Source organism: Drosophila mojavensis, unplaced genomic scaffold, assembly GCF_018153725.1.
Source record: "Drosophila mojavensis isolate 15081-1352.22 unplaced genomic scaffold, ASM1815372v1 contig_16, whole genome shotgun sequence".
Classification (NCBI taxonomy): Eukaryota; Metazoa; Arthropoda; class Insecta; order Diptera; family Drosophilidae; genus Drosophila; species Drosophila mojavensis.
The window spans coordinates 8,347,966-8,365,001 of record NW_025318693.1 but is presented as its reverse complement, the minus strand read 5'-3'; the positions used below and the strand labels follow the sequence as shown (position 1 = coordinate 8,365,001).

At 39.5% G+C, this 17,036-nt stretch overlaps 3 protein-coding genes and 1 long non-coding RNA gene across 5 annotated transcripts; 1 reads left to right on the top strand and 3 right to left on the bottom strand.

Annotated features, from left to right (window-relative positions):
* Nucleotides 1-3,617: 3,617 nt before the first annotated feature.
* LOC6573002 (trafficking protein particle complex subunit 1) lies at nt 3,618-4,354 on the bottom strand. The gene is made up of 3 exons (XM_001999062.4): nt 4,169-4,354; nt 3,949-4,091; nt 3,618-3,887 (listed from the first exon to the last, which is right to left on the bottom strand). Exons 1-3 carry the CDS (start codon nt 4,265-4,267, stop codon nt 3,692-3,694), a joined length of 438 nt encoding a protein of 145 aa, XP_001999098.1. The 5' UTR covers nt 4,268-4,354; the 3' UTR covers nt 3,618-3,691.
* Nucleotides 4,355-4,605: 251 nt separating this feature from the next.
* Nucleotides 4,606-9,474, top strand: LOC6573003 (protein suppressor of variegation 3-7). Of its 2 annotated transcripts, none has more exons than XM_001999063.4 (5): nt 4,606-5,433; nt 5,492-6,049; nt 6,109-6,444; nt 6,504-7,409; nt 7,477-9,474. In XM_001999063.4, the coding sequence occupies exons 1-5, from the start codon at nt 4,772-4,774 to the stop codon at nt 8,672-8,674; spliced, it is 3,660 nt and encodes a 1,219-aa protein (XP_001999099.1). In that variant the 5' UTR covers nt 4,606-4,771; the 3' UTR covers nt 8,675-9,474. The 2 variants fall into 2 exon arrangements, with proteins under 2 accessions (XP_001999099.1, XP_015022181.1); XM_015166695.3 differs by having other exon boundaries at nt 7,462-9,474.
* LOC6573004 (TBC1 domain family member 5) lies at nt 9,354-12,046 on the bottom strand. The gene is made up of 7 exons (XM_001999064.4): nt 11,538-12,046; nt 11,074-11,478; nt 10,922-11,015; nt 10,713-10,858; nt 10,511-10,653; nt 10,103-10,443; nt 9,354-10,039 (listed from the first exon to the last, which is right to left on the bottom strand). Exons 1-7 carry the CDS (start codon nt 11,879-11,881, stop codon nt 9,545-9,547), a joined length of 1,968 nt encoding a protein of 655 aa, XP_001999100.2. The 5' UTR covers nt 11,882-12,046; the 3' UTR covers nt 9,354-9,544.
* Nucleotides 12,047-16,040: 3,994 nt separating this feature from the next.
* Nucleotides 16,041-17,005, bottom strand: LOC116804897. Its single transcript, XR_004364926.2, has 3 exons — nt 16,933-17,005; nt 16,350-16,713; nt 16,041-16,276 (listed from the first exon to the last, which is right to left on the bottom strand). It is a non-coding gene; the product is annotated as an uncharacterized LOC116804897 (long non-coding RNA).
* Nucleotides 17,006-17,036: the final 31 nt, after the last annotated feature.

Genomic DNA, 17,036 nt, shown 5'->3' with positions numbered 1-17,036 from the left:
ATATATATATATATATATATATATATATATATATATATACAATACAATATATTTATATATATTTAAGTATAACCCGTCGAGTCCGTGCATCTACTAATTGGATCGAAATTTAAATCTTTAACGAAGTTTTGCTTTTACTCATCTTGTATGCAAAGTCAATTTTATAATGGGGTGAAGCGAATGATTATCTCACATAGTTAACCTAGGTCAAAGCAGTATAAACAATAAACAATTTTTGCATTTAAAATTTTTAGTTCACTCTAGGAAATATAAGCTTTAAAAATACTTTTAATTTTATTTTTAAACAGCGTTCTATGCTTTACGGATTATTATATATTTATATTCTTTCTAAACTGTAACCAATTGAGAGCAATTGAGAGCAAAAACGGATGAAGCTAAAATTCACTTTTCGTTCCACATTATTATCTAATATAACAGGTTATAACATTTAAACTTTCCAGCATCAAGAAAAGTCTCTAAAACACAATAGAAATTATTTTTTAATTAATATTTAAGTACTATAGCTAAGCATCTATAAATTACTTTAGCAATATATTTAAGATTTAAACATAGTATAAACTATTTAGTTCCAACGCCTCGTAAAAAATGTTCAATTATTCAACATTATCAAGACAATTTTTGCTCATTAATGAATTATAGTCACTTATAGATTTTTCTTTTAAATATTTTAAATATTAGATACAAGATATAGCGTTTGCATAAAATGGTTTATTCAAATATTTGTTTCCTCTTTTTCATAGCTTAACTAAGTCGCAATTTCTGTATATGGTCAAACAGGTAGCGTTCTATCTAGAAGAAACAAAAGCGGTTGTCAAGCCGAAATTCGTCGAGCTATTTGTGTATTTTTAGAAAGCCGTAAAAGATGCCCAAAAATTAATGCATAAAATTGATTTATGAATATAATTTGAATTATTTAAATAGTTCTTCTATGTAAAGTTCGTAAATAAAATGAGACTTTGTAAATCCTATATAATAAAATGCTGGACTAAAGCTTAGTAAATATGTCTCATAGAATAAAAGTGGGATAAATCAGTTTCATTAGCATCGAACTTTAGCCAGTTGGTAAAGCGTGGGCAAAAATGTTGATTGCTTCGTTAGGCTTAGTTAGCAACAAAATATTAAAGCTTCCTCTTTCCCCGTTTTTTACATTTAATTGTGCTAAAGCGAAAAGCTGTACGACAATTGCCTATCAAAGGTTTCACAATTATTTACCCCAACCAGTAGGTTCCCGGTTCCCACACACCAAACAATAGCCCCATAATATTATAGCCTGTCCATTAAACTGTGGAAACTGTCATTAAAGCACTATAATGAACTTTTTGGGATGTATGCTATTTCTTTAGAGTGAATGCATTTGTAGTGCTTTGAATGAAATCAGAGCTCCAACAGGTCTGCTTTAGAGAATCTGAAAGCGATATGGAAGTGTTCACGCGACCGATATAATGAATAACTCAATACGTTTCAATTTATAGCCAAATGAATCTTATATTGAAAATTAAAAGAACGAATAAATTTGATATATACTCATCCAAATTTCTATTCTTCAAGCTCAGAAAATGAATGCAACTATAGTCTGTAATAAATACATATCATTTTTGTTAACTAACGAATCGAAAGATTATAATAAAATCATATGATAATAAATAATAATAAAAATAAACATCAGAAAAATATAATTTATTAAAATATGTAACTATTATAGAAATTTCATAATCCATTCCATTAACACTCCACACCTATCACAGTCCCTCCCACTCAAGCTACAAATTTCCAACTAGAGCACACCAACTTCTCATGTGACATACATATTGACTGGTTTTCATTTTCCAATTGGATGCGGCCCACCAAAGCGTTCATAACCTTGTAAACTTTTCGGTTGACATCTAATAAAACCCACTGAATGAGCTTTCGTAATTTGCGTAACATTTGCAGACCCAAAAAAAAAAAGAAACGAAAGAAAAAAAAACAAATTTGGAAAAACTGAAATGCAGAAAGTTGTGAGCAAAAGAAAGAAGCAAGACAACACAAACACACACACATACACGCAAAGTAAGTGTAGGGATACGAGCGGCGTTTAATTGGGCTGACTGAATCGATGGTAATCGTGATCGTGTCATCGATAAACGAAAACAAAACCACCAACTAGCAAATTGAAAGAAAGCCGAAGGCAAACATACGCCAACCGGTATTTGCTATTGATAAACACAAATCTGAATACTTATATAAATATAAATGTGCATACATACCAACAGATATTTACACATGCATAAATACATACATGCATACATACATACATATGTGTGCAATAATTGGATTTGGAAAGGGCATTTTGTAAGATGTTCGTTTGATTTATTAAATGTTGGTTTTCCTATATGTATGTATGTATACACCTACATATACCATTTTCTATTGCTATCTACAATATAGCACTAGCCCACTCGATAACTGAATCATAGGCCGAGGCCTAAAAACTCGCTTTACATTTCGATTTACATTGTGTTCGCAACTTTTGCTTTTGCTTTTAATTTGATTTTGCTTTTGCAATGCCCTGTTGAAACCCGGTTTCGAATTTAACCCAAGCATCAGTGTGACAGAAAGAAAAAGAAATACAAATAAATTTAGACCAAAAACTTCAGATGACTTGCATGAATTTTTAAATAAGTGAGACATCGTAAAAACTGGCAAAAAAAAAAAAATATATGAAACATAAATATTTGAAAATTTTGTTTTTGGTCTCACGAAGTTGAAATGCTCTGCAAGCAACTGAAGCACATAAAACGGCTTCCATAAATGAACTAGTACAAACAAACATATCCCAATTCATATGTAAATACATACATGTGTATGCCTGCATATAGAATAATAACTGATGACATATATACAAGTATTTTATAAACTTGGAGCTTTGCATATTTGGTGACATAGTCAAACTATACGCTTCAAAAAGTATATGTACTTATGCACATACTTACACATACATACATATATGTATATAAGCATATTCGTATGTATGTATGCATGTATTAGCATGCCCAAAAGGTTGCTAACGGTACTCAGCGACTGGTTTTGCGAAACAGCAATCGTACAGCAAATTCGAAGTTAAACGTTTGCATCTCGCTCTGTCACCCATGCGACTGGCATTGCCATACTCTTCATTTCTCTTAGCTTTGGATCTTTCCACACAAGTACATGAGCGTGCGTATGTGTGTGTGTGTGTATGGGCAGCTGGCAACATTTTGCAAATCATTTTCCATTGCGCAAAACCCTTGGATGCGAGGCAGAGCAACAGGCGATGGGGGCGAGTCGGTCACAGATTTAATAGCTGCAACAATAACTGTCTTCACATGCGAAACGCTAACGAATTTGCACAGACGAAAAAAAAAAAAAAAAAAAAGCAAAACAAAAGATAATATGCAATTGCAAATCATAAATTGTGATGCCTTGCGAGTAACAGTTCAGTTGTAGTATGTCCCTTGCGCAAGTGTCGGGCGGCTTCTTTTCAAATGTTGCTGCGACAATTCGCTGTTTCCTGCTGTGCGAACATAATTGGGGGCCACTGTTGCTGTTAACAACTACAATTTGGGGACGCAGTGTGCTTGTGACATATCATTGGATGTTTTATTTACATACATATATACGTATCTATTAGCTATACAGTGGGCTTACATTTCTAAATATTTCTAATGCCGAAAATGGGCGACTGCTTGACAAATTCGTCCAGTTTGCTTTGAAACAGCTCCGATGTAACCACTGTGCCGGGCGTCCACAGTGGATCACGCACCACATACTCCACCCAGACTTTGGCGTACAGCTGTTGCAGCAGCTCCTTGACATTGATGGCTGCGGTGTCTGTGTTTAGCACGAATCTAAATAAATACAAATCTTCATTTCAATTTAGATCTTTAGATCAGCTGTTGCTTTACTCACTTTAATCCAGAGGGCGTCTCCAAATAGTGCAACGCGTAGCGATTTGTTTTGTAGTAAAGAAACCCTTCTCGTGGGTCGTGGGGGGATATTTTACTGACAAAGGACTTGATGGAGAAGAGCATGCCGTACGTTAATTTCGCTTCCTGGAATTGTATTTCATTATAAATAATGTATACAACAAATGCCATTGTTATTGTTTTTGACGTGGATGGATGTGTACCTCTTCTCGGGTTATGCCTGATTTTTTGGTACGGTTCCACTCGGCGTAGTGCATCAGCGTGCCCATTTTGTCGAATATATACAAATTAAATATCGTCATTTTGTTTAAATCACAGCTAAATGCAATACAAAATACAGCAACAAAATTAACAATAACAAATGCTGCAACAGTGTGACCCTAATAAAAAAATGTATCGATAGTATTTGCGATATATTTTAAGATGCAAAGGGGTAGTCCATTAATATATAAATAGTTAAATAGTATGAATTTAAGAATATAATACATATAATACATATTTATTTTGTTAACTCGATATAAATAATTTATTAATACTAATATTTTGATATCTAATTTGGTTATTTAACTATTTTGAATTTTGTAACATATCCATATCGATATATCCCTGCCAATCGTTGAGTTGTTTTCGCAAGAGCGTAATATTTTGTAATCGATAACTTCAGGCGAACGCGAATTCCTGGACTGCCTTGCGAATTTTAAGAGTATAACTTGCTTTGAAATTATTCTATTGTAATTTAAGCAAATGGTCTAGAAAACAATTCAATTATATTCTGTATAAACAGAGTAAGGTCTGTCCATATTGAAATGGAATCGCCAATCGCCCAAATTGCTGGAAATTCCGTACCAAATGCAAGCGATGCCGGCAATACCAACAAAATGGCGTCGTCGACCTCGTCAAAGAAGTCAACTACGGACGTACACGAGTTAAAAATAATGGAAGTGGAAGGCGCGACAGAAGAAACACTAGTTATTGAGTTAGATGACGATGATGGTGATGAAGGCGCCTCGGTGGGTGAAAAACAAACGGCAAATGTTAATAATGCCTGCGAGGATAAATCAAGGGAGGATGAGAAAACCTCAACTAAAACGGAGCCCAGCAGCGATGGCGAAAGTGCCACTTCATATAATGGACCTGATCCGATGGGTTTGCTGGAACCCATCGATTCCAGCAAAGAGGCGGACTATGACGACGATGATGAGGAGGAGGAAAGCGCCGACGAGGCAAGCAGCAGCGGGTCGCGTCGCATCAGCCGCGGTGAACGCTGGCAAATCTGGATGAAGCGCTGGCCTTGGCTGCTGCACGAGGAGAGCGACGGCGAATTCGCCTTTTGCTTGTACTGCAATGTGATCATCAATATAAACAAAAAGCTGAAATACATTCAGCAACACAATCTGTCGCTCTATCACCAGGAGCGTGAGAGCAACTATTTGGCTTTCAAGAACAGCGATGAGTATAAGCAGAGCGGGTATGAAACTATTAATAACTATTACTCTGCACAGTAACTAAATATTTCTACTTCTCAGACTGGATGACCAGGATATCAAGCATGAGTTCGGCACAGACAACTATGTGGGCGCCATGAAAAGGAAACGCGCCAACGAAGTGGAGAAGCTAAACGATTTCAATTGGCAGCGCTGGCTAAACTGGCATGATTGGCTAGAGCGTACTCAAAAGGAGGGAACAGTTGGTCTGTGCAAGTGCTGCAATGTGCGCATGAACGTGGAGTTTGTCTATTTGCGCAAGCGGCACGAGACTAGCAAGGGACATTGCGAGGCCCAGCGATCGATGGAGAAGCGCAAACGCAAACGTAGCGGCAGTGAATCGGACAACGCGGACAATCCAGCGCAGGAGCTGAAAGATAGTGGCAAAGCTGTTGCTGAAGATACGCTTGTGATGACTGTCGTTGACTCCTGCGGAGAGTCCACGGATCCCAGTGACTGGTGTGAGCTACTGCCCGAAACGAGTCCGCAGCAATGCCGTTGCACGCTCTGCGATTGCCGCATGGCCATAACTAGCTTCATGCGACACCTGAAGACCAAAGTGCATTGCAGCAATTTAATTGCATTCAAGAAGAAACAATTGTGCGTACAATTGTATTCATCTTGCCTATTAAATATAACCTTTGTTAATTTGCTTCTAGATCGAAGATGAATCGCGGCATTTGGGCACAGTATGCGGAGCAGCATCCTTGGATAGTGGCTGATCCTAGTGATCCTTCAATAGCTTACTGTCATGTCTGCAGCCGGCGCTTCATTTACGGGCATTCTGAAATCAAGCGTAAAAACCATGAAAACTCGGAGAAGCATCAGGCTGCAATGGCGGCAACTATCGCAGTCAATGGTGAGGAGCAGGAGCAGGAGCAGGAGGAGGAGGAGCAGAGTGAGCAGGAGCAGTCAGACGCGCAGACAGAAGGCAGCGACGATGATTATATTCAGGAAGACGACAAACTATCCACCTCGCAAAGAAGCTCCCCAGAGTAAGCAAAGAACTCTCTCCTCCTGATTGCTATAAATGTTTTTGAAATATTTGTCACAGATTGGAGGAAGAGACCGCCGTTGCACCGAGCAAAGCCAAGCATGTGGTGCGACAGTTTCCGTGGCTGCGCTACTCAAAGGATCGCAAAATCCAGATATGTAAATTCTGTCGCGTGCGTTTCCACAAAGAGTCGAACAAGGCGCGGCACGAGCAGAGCGCACGACACAAGAAGTTTGCGGCTCAGTTTAAAGCGCGCCAAGCAGCACGTCGTAAGGAAGCGCGAATGCAGCGCAAGCTCGAGGAGGAAAACGATGAGGGTGATCATAGCAATGAAGAGTCCGTAGCCGTAACTGTTGATGAGGATAACTCGCATTCAGTCTCAGCCCCCAAAGCATTACCGAAGCCAGTATTCAAGGCCGTGCCGGCCACAATGCAGGGCAAGGTAATGGTGTGGAAGGATCGCTTTCCTTGGCTTTCGTACAAGCGCAGCGAGGCCCGCCACAATTACGGCTGGTGCAAGCTCTGCGAAGTATCTGTCTTTCTGCCCAGCTTTAAGTATGCCTCCAAGCACCAGCGCAGCTCTCGACACGTTCGCTTGCGTTTCGAGCGCAAACGAGTTGCTCGAATGCCGCCATCATCTGCTGCGGGAACGACCGCACCAGCTTCTTCAGCTCTACCCACGGGCGAAGCCAAACATAAAGCGGCCATGGCCGAGCTGCAGGCGAAATACGATTGGCTGGAGCCGGATGTCAACGATGAGAATTATTGCCATTGCAAGCTGTGCGAGACTCGGCTGCCGATTAAGATATTCTTTTTGCGGCAGCACGATGGAGCACGCAAGCATCTGGAGCAGTTGGAACGACTTAGAAATACCAGCGAGATCACCACGATAACAACCACCGAAGCGGATCGAGCCGCGTCTGTAATGGATGTGGACCAGGAGAGCGACGAGGAGTTGAGCGTTAAGTAAGCAAATGGCACCATCTCACTAAATGCTACTCAATTAACTCATTTGCAGTCCGCTTCTCTATAGGTCTGAATGCAGTACCGCGGAGCAGCCGCCAGCAAAACGGGCGCGTCGCTCGATGGAGATTCGTCGCATATTGCGCGCATTGCGCGACTCAGCGGGCAAGCGAAGTGATGAGCGCAGCCAGTTGGATATGGCCAAGGACATGATATGCTCCTCCTTCGACATTGTATCGCGTCTGCGTACTCTCGAGCGTGAAAACGATTCGCCAGCCAATACATCATCCCACAATTGCTCATTGGCTAGCGTGTCCGTTGCACAGCCCCGGGATACCATGGAGCTGTTCTTCGAGAGCATCACACAGACCATGAAAAGTCTGCCCGGCGATCTAGCTGCCGAAGGCAAAGCCAAAATCATGCAGATTGTGTGCGACCTGGAGCTGCGGGGCATCCAGCGTAACGCCCCAGTGCCAACAGCTGATTCAGCTCAGTCGAGGGACAAAGTAACAGAGTGCACAACCAAAGAGAGTGAACCGGTGCGCTTAAATTTCGAGGAAGACAACCGAACGCTGCAACAAGCTCCCGAATCACCAGAATCTGCGTCTCCCCTCATAGCCCTTGACGATCTGCCGGACGAACCGCCGGCGCAGATAAGGCTGTCGTCCAGCAACAATCATACACCCGAACCCAATCAGAGTTCGGCTCCAGTTGAACATTTGGCGCCAACTGCCGCAAATATCAGTGTGCCATCATCAGATCCTTGTAATGGACGCTCACAGGAGGTGATGTTCAAGGTGCGACGCTTTTTGACCAGCTCCACTTCCAGGCCGGAGGATTCAGTGCGCGTTGTGCCCATCAATAAGCTGACCACAGTGAATGCCAATTTTGGCGGTGCGCGCGCGAATGGCCCAAATACTTTCAGGGCCCAATCGAAGCAATCGAATCATGCGCCACCGAACGTAGTTGTAATGAACACGCCTCCCAGTTCGAACTCGGACGTGAGCAATGGCAGCACCGGCGGCACGCCTGTCTTTCGGCGGATTCATAACAACAACACCATCGTTTTACCAGTGCAGAACTCTTGCCAGGCTCAGCAGGTGAGGCAGCAGAAGGCCAGCCAACAGCAGCTTCCACAGAGTACTCCTCGCTACTCGAACGCCGCTACCAACACGCAGCAACACATCCAAGATCAGGCACGTCGGCAATATGTTTTGAACCGCCCAGTCGTGCAACCCAACAGACCATCACATCCAGCCAATATGTAAAACTCGTTGATATATACAAATAGCTAAGTGACGCCTTTTCTCAGTTGTTTCGAATTACTCTTTATGTTAAGTTCAAAGATTTCCACGACCTATTATTTATAGCTGTAAATGTTTCGACTGTTACGCGATTCAATTTGAATTAGAATCAAGCCACGGTGTTCACATGTCATTGTTATTATTATCCATAGATTATATATATATATATATCCTGAAACCTGAAGTCTTAAAGTTCTCCACGATACTTGAATTGAAAATGTGTTGACTGTTAAGCGAATAAGAATCAAAGTACATACTACTTATTTATATGAATAGATAAACTTATTATTTTTTATATGTGTATACATATAATTTTTTTTTTTGCTGATCTTAAAGTTGTATTTCAATTAAAGATCAAAAATTCGGTTTATAAATACCATTGCTAAGTATGAAGTTTTTATTGCACAACTGTCACTCGATTTTTTTTTCCAAAATATTTAAGAAATTAGTTTTAATAATTTTGAGCCTTAACCAGAAAATATATGAAAATATAAAAATAAAAAAAAACTTCATAATTTTATTAGTTTAGAAATATAATTTTTGTATCACATGAATACGAGTTGACTTTCTGTTTTCATTGTAATCATGTTGCAATAAAAAAAGAAAGAAAGTTACATATATAAGTATATAAAAAAACGCAAAATTATGTAGTTATACGTATGTATATATATGTGTGTATATATAAGGTTTTCAGCACATTGCATCCATTTATTTCGTGTTATTCTGATGCAGTTTATACGAATAAAAAATGAATAATTAAGGTTTTTATCGAGGATTCACAATTCTTTAGCTTAATTTGTAAAATAATATTCAGTCGATGGCTGAAACATTGTTTCATTGCGGCCGTTGCGGCTGTTGCGGCTCGGCCGCGGGCAAACCATTTTGCAGCACCATTTGTTCGGGTCTCTCATCGCTGGTGATGGTAGACAGCTCGATCTCCCGTCGATCGCCCAGCAACCGCCGCGTCGAACTGTGCATGAAGGCATTCTCCGGCATTTCATAGCTACTACTAGCAACGGGCACCGGCGACATACGAGCATTTGGAGGCGTGATCGCAGCGGCGTTGCCTCGCTTGCTATTCAATTGCTTGCGCTCGTTGGCCTCCAGTGCCTCATCAATGGGCGCTGTGGGCACATGAAGCGGAAATATTAATTTCACATCTAGAAAACTGCACAGCTCCTCCATGCCATCGAGAGCACGACTGAGATCTTCGTTGCTATGCTTGCCCATGTGTTGGCGCACAGTGGTTAAATAGCTAAGCAGTTTGCTGTGAGCTATTTTGATGACCGTCTGCGCGTTCTTCAGCTCCAGACGAAGCAGCTCAGGGCTCTGGAAAAACGATCGAATAGAGTTAAAAATTGGTAATTACGTGGGACACTGAATTAAGTTTACATCTTCAAGGTAGCCATCCATGGCGACGCGATTGATATCCTGTAGTTTCGCCAATGCAGAAGAATTCTCAGCATTGCGAGCCTGCATATAGCTGATGTGCCGATCGATTTGGGTACCCACATTTGAAGACTCGGAGCTAGTGCGCACACGCTGTTGTGATGCTTGCGGCTCAGATGCGGGCGAATTGTTTGTGAATGACACACAGGAGAAGGCATTCGCTGGGTAGTCGAATTGCTTGGGATTGAGCATGTGCAAGGCATGTCGCAGCACCAGATTGACATCGACATGGCTGGGATAGCGCATGAGATAAGTCATCGATGTCGTATAATCACTCAGCAGCACTGCGAGAACAAAGCGAATGGCAAATCAAAAAGGGGATTATTTGCACACATATAAATCATTACGCACGCTTATCTCGAATATGCACCAGCATGGCCACCAATATATAGTTGGGCAGATCGAAGCGATCGCTGTCTGCAAAGATGGCATCCCAGAGCAGCAGCAAATCCAGCAGCATGAATTCGCGCCCAAACAATAGACGCAGCCAGCGACTGCAAATTATCAGAGGTCAATTTTTATAGAAATTAGATTTTAAGTGAATTACACTCACATGCCAAATATATGCAGTGGAATTTCCATTTTGAGCAGATAGTGATGCAAATGCTGATCCTGCTTGGCCAATATTTTATCGCGTATCAAATTCAGCTGGCTGATAACCTCGACCTCTGATTGCGGCTCAGCGTCAGCGCCGGGTGTCTGTAATAAAATCTTTTTTTATACATATTTGTTTAAAACAATGAATCCAGGGCAACGGCTTACCTCGCTCGTCGCCTGCAAGTCAACTGGGGAGGAGGCTATGCTAGTAACTCGATAATACGATTCCACAGAAGACATGAGGCGCGAGAAGATAGAACTGGAAAGAGAGCATGCTATCATAATAGATATATAATGGATATATCAATAGAACCTACTAGGTATCTGCCTCCAGATATACCGCATCCAGCACATTTAACAGAGCTTCATTGATGTCCGTCTTGGCTATCTCTTTGTAGTGCAACAGCGATTGATGATCGCTGTAAACCACAAAGATAATGGGCGCCAATATCTCATGCATGCCCTGTCTGTAGCACATGTACGGATGCTCCCGTGCATAGTAGAAGAGTATGTTCGTCATGGCATTCTGTATTAGGGATTTGCGAAAGAAATCCACACCCGGAAACGTGCGCACCACATCCTGGCGTATGACAGCGAATAGCTCCTGATCGCTAAAATACTGATTCCAGACACTTTTCGTCGACTGTGATAAGGGATCATCGTCTACAGGGCCAGCCAGCTCGTGGGGATTGCGCACATAGTCCACGCGAAACTTCTCGTATCTGCAAGTTCGTTTTCACATTTATAAAGTACTGCAAGTTTGATTATTTAGTCAATTAACCTGCTTCGCTGCTGTGTGCGCTGGCTAACCCAGCTGCGATGATCAGCGCTCAGCACTCGCAGCAGCAGCGCCCAGTGGATGCTGCGAAACTTTGACATTTTCAGCTGGCCGTTGAATGCAGCCAAACGCAAAGATTCGGGGTCCTTGTCCAAGTTGGACAGCAATTGCGCCCATTCCTGCCTGTAGCGTTCCACAGAGGTCATGGCCTGGCCTTTGTCAACAGGTGTAGGTTCTATCACGGCCCTGCCCGTTTCCTCACGTATGTTTGTTTTTATGGCTGCTCTTGCATCTGCCTTTGACGTCGGCATATATAATTTGATAGCTTCTATACCCCGCACAGTCATTGCTTTGTTGCTGGTTGCTCTATGCGAATTGTAAATGAAAGCATAATCGCACCAAATTGAATTGAATTTACAAATACTATATAAAAGTGAGTGGTTTACAAAACAAAGCTGATTATATTTGGCAACATTTGTGAGATAAGGGTGCAAGTGTGACCGACTTGCGTGTAAAGATTTATTACATTTTGCACGGGTCTGGCAAGCACAGCTTTAGTTTCGATTGTTCATGACTTATCGATGTTAGCAATAGAATGGTATTAGAATAACTTTTTAAATCTAGAATATGTTAGTCTTCTAGGTACTCAAGTAAAATTTTAAACAGACTTTCTTCTAATCATACAATTTTAAAATGCAAACATATAAATATTTATGCTAAGCAGCTGTACAGCATACAGCATAAGTTAGAATCTCATATATACCAGTTGCAAGGACTTTTATGTGCTAAATTACGATAATCGATAGTTCCAGCTTCAGTTTGAATTTGGCCGTTGCAGTATAATTATATTTATTCAAGCACTGAAAGGTGCGTCACTTATTATATCTAGAATTAATCAAATATGTTGGTGGTTAACAAATTAATGTTTAAAAACAGGTTTTCTAATCATAAAATTTACCATTCCAAATTATAAATATTAATGCTAAGCTACTGTACAACATTCCGTTTATTTAGAATTTTATACCATCGCTATTGTCTGGGAATGTAAATATTTGCGCCAATCGATAGTTGCAGCTTTAGCCGTTAGAGCACGAATAAGTTGATGTAAAAGAGACAAAAAGAAATATGAAAAGTTAAGTAAGTTTTTTTTAATCTAGAATAGAAGTATTAAAATCAACTATGTTGATGGTTATTAATTTACTGTAAAAACCGGTTTTCTGAGCATTAAATTTCGTAGCAAATAAATAAACAATAGTGCTAAGCCACTGTACAGAATTTAGTTCGTTTAGAATTTTATGGATATCAGCGCCAACTGCTGTTAACATAAATCTGTGGCACTCGATAGTTCCAGCTTTAGTTTGTATTTGGCCGTTATACCATAAGGGCATTTATGCAAACACTTTTATTTGAAAAGCGAAGCAATAAGAAATCATTTTAATATTCAATATATACATATTTGATCACGCACATATATACTTTCACACATTGGGGTCAATGTTTGCCTTAGCGCGCTTGATACGCAGCAAATTACCGATTATAATGCTTAACGAAACTGACAAACCAGGAAATAAAGAAGAAATAAAAAAACAATAAACAATGTCTTGCCGGCGCAGCAGCCGCAATATTATGAGCATTAGCATAAGCAACAGTTTCAGCAGAAAAAAAAAAAAAAAAAAAAAAAATTGCAAATATCGCAGTCTTTAGTTTATGCCATCGAAACTCTTCTATTTTTAATGTATTATTATGCTATGGTCAATGGCTGGCGCTTTTTGAACCAAGTAAGACGGTCAATGCCGTTTTTTGATCTAGTCTCGAGCAATATTTCTAGCATTTTAAACTTGACCCAATGAATCCGCCAGCAATAACAAATTTACGCTGTCTGACCGCTGTCCGATGGAGCGTATGAATGAATCTTAGGCATTACCAAAAAAAATCATAAGCCTTACTATGCTCTGAAATTTCATTTACTAATAATGCTAGCTGCATTGAACCGCGAAATGTAATTTTTACTAACAGATATTCACATCACACAGCTTTAAGGTTCCTTCCTGTCTGTTCTGACTTGTCAAATAAATTATGAGTGCAGTTGCTGTCAACTGCACGTCCAGCGCATTGTCATATATCGAAATTCACACGCACGCAACACGCACACACACACACACATATACACACACTATACCACTATCTTACGCACACAGACGCATGCGGACAACGAGTATACGCCGCATTGACTTCGATTTCGTTTTGTCGGTCAAAGTCAATGTCAATGCAAATGCGAATTGTGGAAGACGCAACCGCTGCCATGGCAACGCATTAATTAACTAATCTGTTGGTTTATTTCTATTTAATATTTTATTGTTTATGTTATATCTTGGCCGATCGTGCAACGGTCTACAGCGAAAACGTTTGTTAGCTGCTTATCAGCGCCGAAGATAACTCGTTTTTGATTTCAGTTTTTGTTTGTGTTATTATTATTTCTTCTTTTTTTTTTTTTTTTTTTTTTTTTTTTGGGCCCTGTTACAGTTTGCTTCGGGCTGCTTAGCATTTTGTATTTCCTGATGTTCAATCAAGCAACAGCTGAGCATAAATGTGCGTCGATTTGAGTGTTTCTTTTCAATTTCAGTGAGTCTTTCTGCTTCTTCTCTGCAGCGACCGCATGACGCAGCCGAGGTGAAGTTCGATTTCGCGCGACTTTGGCCTTTTTTCGAGTGTATGCGTGTGTATGCGTGTGTGACTTTGTATCCATTTACATATTTTAATTATTTTCTTATGCCGTGTTTTACTCTTTTTATTTATTTTATTTTTTGATTTTGTATGTTGTGCTTCTTTACAGTTACATTTGCAAGTCGTACGCGGAAGACAAAGGCCGGAAGTCCATTGTCAATGTCTGAGGCCTGTAATAGTCGACCAAGAGGCAAGAATTTGATGACCATGCCAGTGGCATTGCTTTAGTATATACATATACTAAATGTATATAAACATAAATTTATGTAATATTCTTAATCATAAGGTCGAGGGGTCACACAAGAGGAAGATAACCAGTTCTAATGTAGGGAATTCTCCAAAGCTGAGCAATAAATCAAAAATCAAAAAGGAAAAAGATAAATAGTTTCTGATTAATACTAAGTTGCTCTAATGTATTAGCGACATACTCCAGTTATGAGTATTTTTAGTATCTGCAAACCTTTAGCACCTGTTCAACAGGTTTCGTCCAGACACCTAAAGGGTCGCTGCCATCCATCAATTTCCCATTATATACATCAGACCAGCTGTAAAAATGTTTTATAAACATAGACACACATATATTTATATGTGTATGTATTTAACACAACACACAATGTAGAAATAAAAGTATAGAATTTAATAAACGAAATACCAAATGATATTCTACGTAGCATAGCTACTGACATAGGCTCAGGCTGAGAATATAAAAGTATATATAGGTTTATTTATGTAGATATTTAAAATACGAATCAGGTTTTGCAGCCATGCTGTTGAATTCTAAATAGCATGCGGTTTTTTGGGCCTTATCCATGCTGGGCATGATCGAGTTGTTAATGAAAATAGTGAAGTTCTCGCTGCTGGCAAACGTTCTTTTTAGCCAGCACCCAGCAACTGGCCAAAGCAAAGCAGTATTATTGTTATTGTTCTTTTTTTTTTTTTTGGCAAAAGTTTATACGGAAACAGTGCCAATAAAATAAAAACAATAACAAATGCATATGCAAATGGTGACAAAGAATAATGTTAGACGTAAAGTTTTGATATGCCGCGAACTCGTTGCACGTGATCCATTTGCTAATTCGAATGGTCAGCTACTCCATTTTCTGCCCAGAGCATAACAATTCATTGACTTGAGTTCTGATTTTGGACAATTTCTACTTGTATATTTGAAAAAATCGTTAGAGTTCTCGAAAAAACAAAAAATCAAATGTGAAATAGGCGTTTTGTCAACTGTGGTCAGATCTAAATCGAATAGAATACCGTAATTTGCAGTTAAAATTTAGAAGTACTATTATTATGGCGTGTTCTTCAATAAAAAATGTTTGATAGAGTAATTTAGATGATTAGCTACCAGGTAGGAAGTGAGAAAAGAATTATAATTTATTATCACTCACATTCTTCACTCATTGTTCACTATGAGTCATGATCTCGCATCAACAATAAATCGATATAAAGTAGTAGAGTTGAGATATCGAAAATGTACAAAAGACTAGAGATCTACAAATGTATAGGATAAGATTAATAAGAACAAAAATTCATAGTTTTTAGGTGAACTAACATAGAAGACTTGGGTCTTCTTAATGACGAAGACCTAGGCAAAAATTTGGTTACTCAAACGAGTTTTAAATAAATAGATGTTTATGCATTTTAAGCGTTGCTTTAAAATACCTTATTTCTGTGAAGAAATATATATAAATTAAGGATTTAACGAATGCGTTTCTACCTTCCTATCATCATCATCATTTGACATTTTTAATTAAGATTAAAATTAAAAAATATTATTATAACACCGAATTTCTCCACTTATTTTGAGTAATCATTTAAGGTGTTTCAACGCATTTTTCTTCATGTTCTACGGTGATTTTTTCATATGCTTACAGATCTTCACTTTGATTGGGCTTTAATGGATTTCAGTTGTTATGATCAGCCAGGGGCTGGGACCGTAGAACCACACGATTGGCTTGGTCTGATACAGCCTGTGAGAAAGTATTGTGTATTGTGTATTCTATGGAAATAGGTTGCTGTGAAACAAATAGAATTATAATTATTGTTTTTGTTTTTCAATAGATTCCATTGTGTTGTGCTGCTGCAAACCTTTTGCTTGAGCTTTGTGTGTTTTTCTATGGCGATGCTCATGGGGCATTAAGTGCGTGTTTGTGTTGACTCAAACGTGTGACATTGCGTTCTTCCTGTGGCTGCGCCTCATTTCGCAGCTGTCATTTGGTATTTGCATAAGCGTTTGGCCTAAAGCATTCAAATCCAGGCCTAATTAGGTCTTCACGCACTTTGCACTTGACTATGCAGCCTTTGCTTTGTCGCCTCACATCGATCTCTATTATGTTTTTCGAAGTAATTTCAGACTCGGTTTCAGATTTTGCAATTGTCACGCGTCGCATTTGAAATTGACTTGAGTTGCAAATAGTTCAAGCTCTGAAGTAACCTTTAGTGCATCATATAGCTGAAAGCAATAGATTAGCCAATATTGAGAGAAAATAGCAAGGCAGAGATAAAGAGAGCAAACGAGCGAGAGAGAGAGAGAGAGAGAGAGAGAGAGAGAGAGAGAGAGAGAGAGAGAGCGGGAGTGAGTGAGAGTGAGTGTATATGAGACGGAGTGTATCTGATACTACCCATTAAATATATGTACATATATTTGTTTATACTCATAAAAATTTTATACCAGATTCTGAAACAAGTTAATTTTCTAGTTTGTTTTGAAACTTAACATAAATTTGGCAAGCTTTTCATTTCCTAGTTGACGTCTATGATTATCTGGCGAACCTG

What these genes read in the sequence shown, in the direction of transcription:
- LOC6573002 (XM_001999062.4), bottom strand. Translation starts at nt 4,267, where the DNA reads ATGACGATATTTAATTTGTATATATTCGACAAAATGGGCACGCTGATG. An exon ending in CAGGCATAACCCGAGAAGAG is followed by an intron (nt 4,092 to 4,168) that starts GTACACATCCAT and finishes ATACAATTCCAG; the next exon opens with GAAGCGAAATTAACGTACGG. An exon ending in GAGACGCCCTCTGGATTAAA is followed by an intron (nt 3,888 to 3,948) that starts GTGAGTAAAGCA and finishes GTATTTATTTAG; the next exon opens with ATTCGTGCTAAACACAGACA.
- LOC6573003 (XM_015166695.3), top strand. Translation starts at nt 4,772, where the DNA reads ATGGAATCGCCAATCGCCCAAATTGCTGGAAATTCCGTACCAAATGCA. An exon ending in GATGAGTATAAGCAGAGCGG is followed by an intron (nt 5,434 to 5,491) that starts GTATGAAACTAT and finishes TCTACTTCTCAG; the next exon opens with ACTGGATGACCAGGATATCA. An exon ending in GACGAGGAGTTGAGCGTTAA is followed by an intron (nt 7,410 to 7,461) that starts GTAAGCAAATGG and finishes ACTCATTTGCAG; the next exon opens with TCCGCTTCTCTATAGGTCTG.
- LOC6573004 (XM_001999064.4), bottom strand. Translation starts at nt 11,881, where the DNA reads ATGACTGTGCGGGGTATAGAAGCTATCAAATTATATATGCCGACGTCA. An exon ending in CGCACACAGCAGCGAAGCAG is followed by an intron (nt 11,479 to 11,537) that starts GTTAATTGACTA and finishes ACGAACTTGCAG; the next exon opens with ATACGAGAAGTTTCGCGTGG. An exon ending in CCACTGCATATATTTGGCAT is followed by an intron (nt 10,654 to 10,712) that starts GTGAGTGTAATT and finishes GATAATTTGCAG; the next exon opens with TCGCTGGCTGCGTCTATTGT.